Consider the following 12895-nt stretch of genomic DNA (forward strand, 5'->3'; position numbering starts at 1 on the left):
GTCAGAGGTTATGGGGAGAAGGCAGGAGAATGGAGTTAGGAGGGAGAGATAGATCAGCCATGATTGAATGGCGGAGTAGAATTGATGGGCCGAATGGCCTAATTCTACTCTTCCTTATGACCTTATGAGAGGGGAAAGATTTCAAATACCCATTGCCACAGACAGCTGTGGAGGCCAAGTCAATGGATATTTTTAAAGCCGTGATTGATAAGTTCTTGATCAGTACGGGTGTCATGGTTTATGGGGAGAAGACAGGAGACTGGGGTTGAGAGGGAGAGATAGATCGGCCATGATTGAATGGTGGAGTAGACTCAATGGGTGGAGGAGTGGCCTAATGTAATTCTTGTGAGCATGTGAAACTATCTGAACGTTCTTTTCCTCTAGGTTTTTGAAGTATACTCACTTGAAGCAAGCATTCAGGTCAGAGGAGGTGAGTATCAGTTCAATTATAAGCTGTGCAGCAGACCAAACCTGTCGACAAGAATATTCTTTCTTGCCAACGTTCATTCGTTCAGTAACTAAGATTCACCATTGCCATTGGTTTATAGAATCATAGAGAGTCATACAGTGATACAGTGTGGAAACAGGCCCTTCGGCCCAACTCGCCCACACCGGCCAACAATGTCCCAGCTACCCTAGTCCCACCTGCCTGCGCTTGGTCCATATCCCTCCAAACCTGTCCTATCCATGTACCTGTCCAACTGTTTCTTAAACGAAGGGATAGTCCCAGCCTCAACTACCTCCTCTGGCAGCTTGTTCCATACACCCACCACCCTCTGTGTGGAAAAAGTTACCCCTCGGATTCCTATTAAATCTTTTCCCCTTCACCTTCAACCTATGTCCTCTGGTCCTCGATTCCCCTACTCTGGGCAAGAGACTCTGTGCATCTACCTGACCTATTTCTCTCGTGATTTTGTGCACCTCTATAAGATCTCCCCTCATCCTCCTGCGCTCCATGGAATAGAGACCCAGCCTATTCAACCTCTCCCTGTAGTTCAATGTTCCAACTTTTTAATTTATATTTTTACGCAGTCAAAAGGACACGATTTAGTGCAACGGAGTGTTCTGGGACACATTCTCCCCGAAGCCATGGTCTGTTACTTGGAAAACTACGAACCAGAAAAGTTTTCGGAGATCTTCCTGGGTGAATTTGATACGCCTGAAGCAATTTGGAGCAACGAAATGAGGTAGGTGGGAGATTAACTTTCCTCGGACAATAGACAATAGGTGCAGGAGTAGGCCATTCGGCCCTTCGAGCCAGCACCGCCATTCAATGTGATCATGGCTGATCATTCTCAATCAGTACCCCGTTCCTGCCTTCTCCCCATACCCCCTGACTCCGCTATCCTTAAGAGCTCTATCTAGCGCTCCCTTGAATGCATTCAGAGAATTGGTCTCCGCTGCCTTCTGAGGCAGAGAATTCCACAGATTCACAACTCTCTGATGGAAAAAGTTTTTCCTCATCTCCGTTCTAAATGGCCTACCCCTTATTCTTAAACTTTGGCCCCTGGTTCTGGACTCCCCCAACATTGGGAACATGTTTCCTGCCTCTAACGTGTCCAACCCCTTAATAATCTTATATGTTCCGATAAGATCCCTTCTCATCCTTCTAAATTCCAGTTTATACAAGCCTAGTCGCTCCAGTCTTTCAACATACGACAGTCCCGCCATTCCTGGAATTAACCTAGTAAACCTACGCTGCACGCACTCAACAGCAAGAATATCCTTCCTCAAATTTTGAGACCAAAACTGCACACAGTACTCCAGGTGTGGTCTCACTAGGGCCCTGTACAACGGCAGAAGGACCTCTTTGCTCCTATACTCAACTCCTCTTGTTATGAAGGCCAACATTCCATTGGCTTTCTTCACTGCCTGCTGTATCTGAGTGCTGTCAGCCCGTCTACTGTTTGCACAGAATAATATTATCCCACTCATTTGAGATAAGTCAACACTTTCATTGTGTAGGAATTTAAGGTTGGAGGCATTCGAGGGCGGAGCGTCGGAATTGGTGAGGTCAGTGATAGTGTTGATGATTAAGGTCTGGTGTTCGTCGGTGGCCTTAAGGTTGGAGGCATTAGAGGGCAGATTTTAATGTTGGAGGCATGCTGAGTTACTCCAGCATTTTGTGTAGGAAAATAACTGCAGATGCTGGTACAAATCGGAGGTATTTATTCACAAAATGCTGGTGTAACTCAGCAGGTCAGGCAGCATCTCAGGAGAGGGGGAATGGGTGACGTTTCGGGTCGGGTCTGAAGAAGGGTCTCGACCCGAAACGTCACCCATTCCTTCTCTCCTGAGACGCTGCCTGACCCGCTGAGTTACTCCAGCATTTTGTGAATAAATACCAGCATTTTGTGATACCTCCACTTTCTGCTGGGCCACATGGTCATTGACTTGTTCAACCTGTAGTAGAGGATTGATTAGTGCGGGTGTCAGGGGTTATGGGGAGAAGGCAGGAGAAGCATGTCCTGGGGTTAGGAGGGAGAGATAGATCATAGAAACATAGAAAATAGGTGCAGGAGTAGGCCATTCGGCCCTTCGAGCCTGCAACGCCATTCAATATGATCATGGTTGATCATCCAACTCAGTATCCTGTACCTGCCTTCTCTCCATACCCCCTGATCTCTTTAGCCACAAGGGCCACATCTAACTCCCTCTTAAATATAGCCAATGAACTGGCCTCAACTACCTTCTGTGGCAGAGAATTCCACAGATTCACCACTCTCTGTGTGAAAAAAAACTTTCTCATCTCAGTCCTAAAAGACTTCCCCCTTATCCTTAAACTGTGACCCCTTGTTCTGGACTTCCCCAACATCGGGAACAATCTTCCTGCATCTAGCTTGTCCAACCCCTTAAGAATTTTGTAAGTTTCTATAAGATCCCCCCTCAATCTTCTAAATTCCAGCGAGTACAAGCCGAGTCTATCCAGTCTTTCTTCATATGAAAGTCCTGCCATCCCAGGAATCAATCTGGTGAACCTTCTCTGTACTCCCTCTATGGCAAGAATCAGCCATGATTGAATGGCGGAGTATGAGAGATACAGCACAGATGGGCTGAATGGCCTAATTCTGCTCCCATCTTGTATTCACTGGAATTTAGGATGAGAGGGGATCTTATAGAAACGTATAAAATTATTAAAGGACTGGACAAGCTAGATGCTCGCACAACTGATAGCAATGAAAAAAAAAAATTTGGGATATTTGTAATTTCTGTGATCTAATGAATTGATTTTCTTTCCGTACAATAGGCGATTAACCATTGAGAAGATTGCCGCTCATTTGGCAGACTTTACGCCGCGCTTGCAAAGCAACACAAGAGCCTTGTATCAGTACTGCCCCATCCCCGCCATCAGCTACCCTCAGCTGGAAAATGAGCTGTTCTGTAACATCTACTACCTGAAGCATCTCTGTGACAACGTGCGCTTCCCCGACTGGCCTATCAAAGACCCAGTAAGTCTTCCCCCCCCCCCCCCCTCAGTTCATAGAACCGTGGAGTTGTGTACAGCCTGGAAGCAGGCCCTTCGGCCCAACTTGCCCACGCTAGCCAGTACAGTTTAGTTTATTGTCACATCTTCCCAGGTACGGTGAAAACCATTTGTGGCGTGCTAACCCAGTCAGCAGAAAGACAACACACAATTACAAACAATCGAGCCAGTTACAGTCTACAGACACATGGTAAGGGAGTAAAAGAAGTATAAGAAAATAACTGCAGGTGCTGGTACAAATCGAAGGTATTTATTCATAAAATGCTGGAGTAACTCAGCAGGTCAGGCAGCATCTCGGGAGAGAAGGAATGGGTGACGTTTCGGGTCGAGACCCTTCTTCAGACTGATAAGGGAGTAATGTTTAGTGCAAGGTAAAGTCCAATCAAGGATAGTCCGAGGGTCACCCACCAGGCAGATAGTAGTTCAGCATTGCTCTCTGTTTGTTTTGCTCACTGGCCAACATGCCCCAGCTACACTAGTCCCACCTGCCTGCGTTTGGCCCATATCTCTCTAAACCTGCCCTTTCCATGTGCCTGTCTAAATGTTTCTTAAACATTGCGATAGTGCCTGCCTCAACTACCACCTACGGCAGTTCGTTCCATTCACCCACCATCAGTTGTGTGAAACAGTTACCCCTCAAGCCCCTACAGCGTGGAAGCAGGCCCTTCGGCCCAACTTGCCCACACCGGCCAACATGTCCTAGCTACACTAGTCCCACCTGCCTGCGTTTGGGCCCATACCCCTCCAAACCTGTCCTATCCATGTACCTGTCTAACTGTTTCTTGAACGTTGCGATAGTCCCTGCCCCAACTACCTTAGAAGGATGAGAGGGGATCTTATCGAAACATATAAGATTATTAAGGGGTTGGACACGTTAGAGGCAGGAAACAAGTTCCCAATGTTGGGGGAGTCCAGACCCAGGGGCCACAGTTTAAGAATAAGGGGTAGGCCATTTAGAACAGAGATGAGGAAAAACTTTTTCAGTCAGAGAGTTGTGAATCTGTGGCATTCTCTGCCTCAGAAGGCAGTGGAGGCCAATTCTCTGAATGCATTCAAGAGAGAGCTCTTAAGGATAGTGGAGTCAGGGGGTATGGGGAGAAGGCAGGAACGAGGTACTGATTGAGAATGATCAGCCATGATCACATTGAATGGCGGTGCTGGCTCGAAGGGCCGAATGGCCTACTGCACCTATAGTCTATTGTCTATTGTCTGCCTCCTCTGGCAGCTCGTTCCATACACCCACCACCCTCTGTGTGGAAAAAGTTACCCCTCAGATTCCTATGAACTCTTTACCCCTCTGGTCCTCGATTCATCGACTCTGGGCAAGAGGCTCTGTGTGTCCACCCGATCTAATCCTCTCATGATTCTGTACACCTCTCTAAGACGTATGAAAAGGTTCAGAACAAATCCGAGCCGGCCCTGATAGCACAGGGAAGGTGGAGCACACGATGGTCCATTGTTGGCTGTGGAAGAGGTGTTGACAAAGGGATTCGAACAATGAAACTAGCAGGATGACTAGGGTGGGGCAGGGACGGGGAGAGAGATGGAACGCAAGGGTTACTTGGAGTTAGAGAAATCAATATTCATATCGCTGGGGTGTAAGTTGCCCAGGTGTAATATGAGGTGCTGTTCCTCCAATTTGCGTTTGCCCGCACTCTGACAATGGAGGAGGCCCAGGACAGAAAGGTCAATGTGGGAATGGGAAGGGGGGGTTAAAGTGTTTGGTTACCAGGAGCTCAGGTAGGCCAAGGCGGACGGATTGGGGCGGTTTGCATTGTTCAACGATACAATCGCCCCAGTCTGCGCCTGGTCTCGCCGATACAGGAGATGAGGTTGGAGGAGGTGCAAATGAAATTCTGCCTCACCTGAAAGGATTGTCGGGGTCCCTGGACAGAGTCGAGAGAGGAGGTACAGGGACAGGTGTTGCAGGGGAAGGTACCTGGGGAGGGGGTGGTATGGGTGGGACGGGACGAGTTGACCAGGGAGTTGCGGAGGGAACGGTCTCTGCGGAAAGCGGTAGACATGGGAAGATGCTGAGGCTCCTTAAGGCGCTGGTCAGGCCGCATCTGGAGCACTCTGAGCAACTTTGGACCCCATTTGAGGAAGGACGTCCTTGCTATTGAGGCAGTGCAGCGAAGGCTCACGAGGTTAATCCCCGGGATGGCGGGACTATCGTATGAGGAAAGATTGGAAAGACTGGGCTTGTATTCACTGGAGTTTAGAAGGATGAGATGGGATCTTATAGAGACGTATAAAATTATAAAAGGACTGGACAAGCTAGATACAGGAAAAATGTTGCCAATGTTTGGGGGAGTCCAGAACCAGGGGCCACACACAGTCTAAGAATAAAGGGGAGGCCATTTAAAACTGAGGTGTGATAAAACTTTTTCACCCAGAGAGTTGTGAATTTGTGGAATTCTCTGCCACAGAGGGCAGTGGGGGCCGAATCACTGGATGAATTTAAAAGGGAGTTAGATAGAGCTCTAGGGGCTAGTGGAATCAAGGGATATGGGGAGAAGGCAGGTATGGGTTACTGATTGTGGATGATCAGCCATGATCACAATGAATGGCGGTGCTGGCTCGAAGGGCCAAATGGCCTCCCCCTGCACCTAATTTCTATGTATCTGAGGAGGGATGTGGAGAGGGTCCAGAGGAGGTTTACGAGAATGATCCCAGGAATGAGTGGGTTAACGTGTTGAGCGTTTGACAGCACTGGGCCTGTACTCGCTGGAGTTTACTCAGAGTGCCTTGAGGAGTCTTTAATGCTGGAGGAGCACAGTGGGCTAGGCAGCATCTGAAGTCCAGACCCAAACAACTTCACATGAAGTTAATGGTACATTTTTTGTTTAGTTGAATTTAAAGATACAGCATGGAAACAGGCCCTTCGGCCTGCCCAGTCCTCACAGACCAGCAATCAGTATAGTTTATTGTCACGTGTACCGAGGTACAGTGAGAAGCTTTTGCTGCTTGCTATCCAGTTAGCGGAAAGACAATACATGATTACAATCGAGCCGTCCACAGTGTACAGGTTCATGATAAGGAAATAACATTTAGTGCAAGGTAAAGCCAGCAAAGTCTGATCAAGCATCAGACTGAGGTAGACACACAATGCTGGAGTAACTCAGCGGGTCAGGCAGCATCTCAGGAGAGAAGGAATGGGTGACGTTTGGGGTCGAGACCCTTCTTCAGACTGATGTCAGGGGAGGGGGCGGGACAAAGATAGGATGAGACAGGAAGACAATGGGAGAACTGGGAAGGGGGAGTGGACAGAGAGGGACAGAGGACATTTTGTGTCTACCTTCGATTTGAACCAGCATCTGCAGTTATTTTCCTAAGCATAGACTGAGGGTCACCAATGAGGTAGATAGTAGTTCAGGACTGCTCTCTGGTTGTGGTAGGATGGTTCAGTTGCCTGATAACAGCTGGGAAGAAACTATCCCTGAATCTGGATCCCTGTACACTAACACTATCCTACACACACCAAGGGCAATTTACAATTTTACCAAGCCAATTAATCTGCAAACCTGTACGTCTTTGGAGTGTGGGAGGAAACCCACGCAGGTCACGGGGAGAACATACAAACTCCGTACGGACGGCACCCGTGGTCGGGATCGTATCCGTGTCTCCGGCGCTGTGAGGTAGCAACTCTACCGCTGCGCCACCGTGCCGCCCCGAATGTTGACATTTGAGTTTGCTGCATCCTGTTCTAGGTGCGATTGCTGAAAGACATCCTGGATGCTTGGAAAAAAGAAGTGCAGAAGAAGCCGCCTTCAATGTCGATGGAAGAGGCCTACGATGTGCTGAACCTCCCGAAGGGGCAAGGAATGTGAGTAGCTGCTGCAAGCTTCATGCTCAAGAACAAGGGGGAGGCCGTCTAGGACTGAGACGAGGAAAAACTGTTCAACCAGAGAGTTGTGAACCTGTGGAACTCTCTGCCACAGAGGGCAGTGGAGGCCAATTCTCTGGATGTTTTCAAGAGAGAGTTAGATAGAGCTCTAGGGGCTAGCGGAATCAAGGGATATGGGGAGAAGGCAGGCACGGGTTACTGATTGTGGATGATCAGCCATGATCACAATGAATGGCGGTGCTGGTTCGACGGGCCAGATCTTTCAGAAGTTATTTCCCAGTTTAATTGATTGTTTATTGAAGTAGTTTTACAAACAAGGAGATGAACATCCCAGGCTTTACTTAACATAGAAACATAGAAAATAGGTGCAGGAGGAGGCCATTTGGCCCTTCGAGCCAGCACCGCCATTCATTGTGATCATGGCTGATCATCCATAATCAGTAACCCGTGCCTGCCTTCTCCCCATATCACTTGATTCCAGTAGCCCCTAGAGCTCCATCTAACTCTCTTTTAAATTCATCCAGTGAATTGGCCTCCACTGCCCTCTGTGGCAGAGAATTCCACAAATTCACAACTCTTACCTCAGTTTTAAATGGCCTCCCCTTTATTCTTAGACTGTGGCCCCTGGTTCTGGACTCCCCCAACATAGAAACATAGAAAATAGGTGCAGGAGAAGGCCATTCGGCCCTTCGAGCCAGCACCGCCATTCAATGTGATCATGGCTGATCATTCTCAATCAGTACCCCGTTCCTGCCTTCTCCCCATACCCCCTGACTCCGCTATCCTTAAGAGCTCTATCTAGCTCTCTCTTGAATGCATTCAGAGAATTGGTCTCCACTGCCTTCTGAGGCAGAGAATTCCACAGATTCACAACTCTCTGACTGAAGATGTTTTTCCTCATCTCAGTTCTAAATGGCCTACCCCTTATTCTTAAACTGTGGCCCCTTGTTCTGGACTCCCCCAACATTGGGAACATGTTTTCTGCTTCTAACGTGTCCAACCCCTTAATAATCTTATACGTTTCGATAAGATCTCCTCTCATCCTTCTAAATTCCAGTGCATACAAGCCTAGTCGCTCCAGTCTTTCAACATATGACAGTCCCGCCATTCCGGGAGTTAACCTAGTAAACCTACGCTGCACGCCCTCAATAGCAAGAATATCCTTCCTCAAATTTGGAGACCAGTCGTGGAAAAGGCTCCAGGAGTAAACCTGGAGTAAACTCCGGAGTGGGAGTCCTTGAGGCAGTTGGTCGTTGTCCACAACCTGGTTCTGGCAGCTCCGGAGACGGCGCTGGTGCCAAACTGTAACGGCCCTGCTGTTCCTTTGGATCGATCAGCGATGTGGAGAGGGGGGGGGACGTGCTGCACGGGCAACAGCCTGTCCTTCATACGACATCGCCCAGGCTTGCATCCCACCCACACATCCATGCTGCTCTAGCCCAGGCTTGGAGCAAGGAGCCAACACCCAGGATGTGTTGGAAAATAACTGCAGATGCTGGCACAAATCAAAAAGCTGGAGTAACTCAGCGGGTCAGGCAATAGACAATAGGTGCAGGAGGAGGCCATTCGGCCCTTCCAGCCAGCAATGCCATTCAATGTGATCATGGCTGATCATTCTTAATCAGTACCCCGTTCCTGCCTTCTCCCCATACCCCCTGACTCCGCTATCCTTAAGAGCTCTATCCAGCTCTCTCTTGAATGCATCCAGAGAATCAGCCTCCACTCCCTTCTGAGGCAGAGAATTCCACAGATTCACAACTCTCTGACTGAATAAGTTTATCCTCATCTCCGTTCTAAATGGCCTACCCCTTATTCTTAAACCGTGGCCCCTTGTTCTGGACTCCCCCAACATTGGGAACATGTTTCCTGCCTCTAACGTGTCCAACCTCTTAATAATCTTATACGTTTCGATAAGATCCCCTCTCATCCTTCTAAATTCCAGTGTATACCTGCCCAGTCGCTCCAGTCTTTCAACATATGACAGTCCCGCCATTCCGGGAATTAACCTAGTAAACCTACGCTGCACGCCCTCAATTGCAAGAATATCCTTCCTCAAATTTGGGGGGGGGAGGGGAGGGCTTAGATATCTAGACAAAATAATATCATATGCCAACAGTGGCCAGCCTATACATTAATGGCTCCTACAAAAGTGTCGTTAAATTGACTCCAAAGCAAAGTTTTGCTGAGAAGTGTTTGTCGCGTGTGATCTGATGTGCCATGAATCTTCTTGACAGGCAGGATGAGAGCAAGATAAGGAAAGCCTACTTCCGCCTTGCACAGAAGTACCATCCCGACAAGAATCCTGAAGGAAGGGTAGGTTCTGCGCGCGAGCAAAGCCGTGGTGGATTGTCCAAGCCCCCTCGTGCACGAACGATATCTCCGAAGATCATTTAACCCGTTCAAGTGCCACGCTCAAGTCTCCTCGGGTCACGGCCAATAATGTGTGTAAGAAAAACTTGGCAGACACCTGGTGAAGCTTCAGAGACACCAGAAGCTTTTTCACATATTCTAATATTCGCATTTAGAATATCCTGTTCAGTTCTGGGCACTGCGTTATCGGAAAGGGTGCCCGTCAAGCTTGAAAGGGTTTAGAGAAGGTTTACGAGGATGTTGCCAGGACTAGAGGGCGTGAGCTACAGGGAGAGGTTGAGCAGGCTGGGTCTCTATTCCATGGAGCGCAGGAGGATGAGGGGAGATCTTATCGAGGTGTACAAAATCATGAGAGGAATAGATTGCGTAGATGCACAGAGTCTCTTGCCCAGAGTAGGGGAATCGAGGACCAGAGGACATAGGTTCAAGGTGAAGGGGGAAAGATTTAATTGGAATCCGAGGGGTACCTTTTCCACACAGAGGGTGGTGGGTGTATGGAACGAGCTGCCAGGGGAGGTAGTTTGGGCTGGGATTATCCCATCGTTTAAGAAACACAGGTAAATTGATAGGTTTGGAGGGATATGGACCAAGCGCGGGAAAGTGGGATTAGGGCAGCTGGGACATTGTTGGCCGATGTGGGCGAGTTGGGCCAAAGGGCCTGTTTCCACACTGTATCACTCTATGACTTTCAGCTGCAGATGCTGGAATCTCGAGTAACACACAGAGTGCTGGAGTAACTTAGCGGGTCGGGCGGCATCTGCGGAGAGAATGGACAAGCGGCGTGTTGGGCCCGGAACCTTCCTGAGGCTTATTGTAGCGGTGGGGAGAAAGCTGCACTTTGGTGGCAAGAACAGGAAAGCAGACTATTACCTGAATGGCGGCCAATTAGGAAAAGGGGAGATGCAACGAGACCTGGGTGTCGTGGTATACCAGTCATTGAAAGTAGGCATGCAGGTGCAGCAGGCAGTGAAGAAAGCGAATGGTATGTTAGCATTCATAGCAAGAGGATTTGAGTATAACAGTATAACAGAGCTTTATTTGTCATTCGGTACCGAGGTACCGAACGAAACTACATAGCAGTCATAAAAAAAAAGAACACAAGACACATGACCCCAACACAAACGTCCATCACAGTGACTCCAAACACCCCCTCACTGTGATGGAGGCAACAAAACTTCCACTCTCTTCCCCACGCCCACGGACAGACAGCTCGTCCCCGACCGACCCGCACAGTCCCCGCAAGGGGATGGAAGTCCCCGCGGCCGAATCGCACCAGGCGCTGAAACGTCTCGCGGCCGAGCCGGGCGATGAAAGGCCCCGCGACCAAGCCTTGCGCAGCTAAGTCCCGTGGTCGAGCCGCACCGGGCGATGTTAAGTCCCGCGGCCGAGCTGCACCAGCGATGTAAAGTCCCGCGGCCAAGCCGCACCAGGCGATGAAAAGTCCCGCGGCCGAGCCGCACCGGGCACTGTTAAGTCCCGCGGCCAAGCCGCACCGGGCGATGAAAAGTCCCGCGGCCGAGCCGCACCGGGCACTGTTAAGTCCAGCGGCCAAGCTGCACCGGGCGATGTAAAGTCCAGCGGCCGAGCCGCACCGGGCGATGTTAGGCCCCGCAGCCGAGCCGCACCCCGCGCCGTGAGGAAGGGAAAAGTTTCCCCCACCCCCCCCACACCACCCACACCACCACCCCCCACACATACACAACCAAAAAAAAATACAAAAACCATCCCAACACCGACACACAACAAAAAAAAGGAAAAAGACGAACAGACTGCTAGCGAGCCGCAGCCGTTAGGTGCCGCCACTTCCACCAGGAGCAGGGAGGTTCTGCTGCAGTTGTACAGGGCCTTGGTGAGACCACACCTGGAGTATTGTGTGCAGTTTTGGTCTCCTAACCTGAGGAAAGACATTCTAGCCTCAGAGGGAGTACAGAGAAGGTTCACCAGATTGATCCCTGGGATGGCAGGACTTTCATATGAAGAAAGACTGGATAGACTCGGCTTGTACTCGCTGGAATTTAGAAGACTGAGGGGGGAACTTATAGAAGCATATAAAATTCTTAAGGGGTTGGAGAGGCTAGATGCGGGAAGATTGTTCCCGATGTTGGGGAAGTCCAGAACCAGGGGTCACAGCTTAAGGATAAGGGGGAAGTCTTTTAGGACCGAGATGAGAAAACATTTCTTCACACAGAGAGTGGTGAGTCTGTGGAATTCTCTGCCACAGAAGGTAGTTGAGGCCAGTTCATTGGCTATATTTAAGAGGGAGTTAGATGTGGCCCTTGTGGCTAAAGAGATCAGGGGGTATGGAGAGAAGGTAGGTACAGGTTACTGAGCTGGATGATCAGCCATGATCATATTGAATGGCGGTGCAGGCTCGAAGGGCCGAATGGCCTCCTCCTGCACCTGTTTTCTATGTTTCTATGTAAGAGAGCTGGGGCGGGGGGGGCGCACTATGAGGCCTGGAAAGTGATGCGTTGGAGGAACTGCAGATGCCGGTTTACACCGGAGACAGACACAAAATGCTGGAGTAACTCAGCAGGTCAGGCAGCATCTGCGGAGAGAAGGAATGGGTGACGTTTCGGGTCGAGACTCCTTCTTCAGACCAGATCCGAAGGAAGGGCCTCGACACGAAAAGGGCACCCTTCCCGCTGGTCTGAAGAATCTGCCTGTCCCGCTGAGTTACTCCAGCATTATTGTGTCTACCTTGGAGAGTAATGGGTGGATACAAGTGAGGTGGGGGGGAGGGCACGGATCAAGGAGACAAAAGGTTGTCAGATAAGGAGAGAGGGGGAATTAAATATAAAGCCAGAGGGATGGAGATAGACAATAGACAATAGGTGCAGGAGGAGGCCATTCGGCCCTTCGAGCCAGCACCGCCATTCAATGTGATCATGGCTGATCATCCACAATCAGTACCCCGTTCCTGCCTTCTCCCCATACCCCCTGACTCCGCTATCCTTAAGAGCTCTATCTAGCTCTCTCTTGAATGCATTCGGAGAATTGGCCTCCACTGCCTTCTGAGGCAGAGAATTCCACAGATTCACAACTCTCCGACTGAAAAAGTCTTTCCTCATCTCAGTTCTAAATGGCCGACCCCTTATTCTTAAACTGTGGCCCCTTGTTCTGGACTCCCCCAACATTGGGAACATGTTTCCTGCCTCTAACGTGTCCAACCCCTTAATAATCTTATACGTTTC

At 49.6% G+C, this 12895-nt stretch overlaps 1 protein-coding gene across 6 annotated transcripts in view; it reads left to right on the forward strand.

Moving 5' to 3' along the window:
- The window catches only part of dnajc13 (dnaJ homolog subfamily C member 13), a 187899-nt gene that overhangs the window by 119758 nt on the left and 55246 nt on the right, over window positions 1-12895 (forward strand). For all 6 annotated transcript variants that reach the window (XM_078413988.1, XM_078413962.1, XM_078413998.1 and 3 more), the window contains 5 exons: window positions 385-430; window positions 1033-1187; window positions 3248-3449; window positions 7195-7310; window positions 9566-9644. In XM_078413988.1, coding sequence (XP_078270114.1) covers window positions 385-430; window positions 1033-1187; window positions 3248-3449; window positions 7195-7310; window positions 9566-9644 — 598 coding nt within the window. The remainder of the gene's footprint in view (window positions 1-384; window positions 431-1032; window positions 1188-3247; window positions 3450-7194; window positions 7311-9565; window positions 9645-12895) is intronic.

Source organism: Rhinoraja longicauda, chromosome 2 (genome assembly GCF_053455715.1).
Source record: "Rhinoraja longicauda isolate Sanriku21f chromosome 2, sRhiLon1.1, whole genome shotgun sequence".
Taxonomy (NCBI): domain Eukaryota; kingdom Metazoa; phylum Chordata; class Chondrichthyes; order Rajiformes; family Arhynchobatidae; genus Rhinoraja; species Rhinoraja longicauda.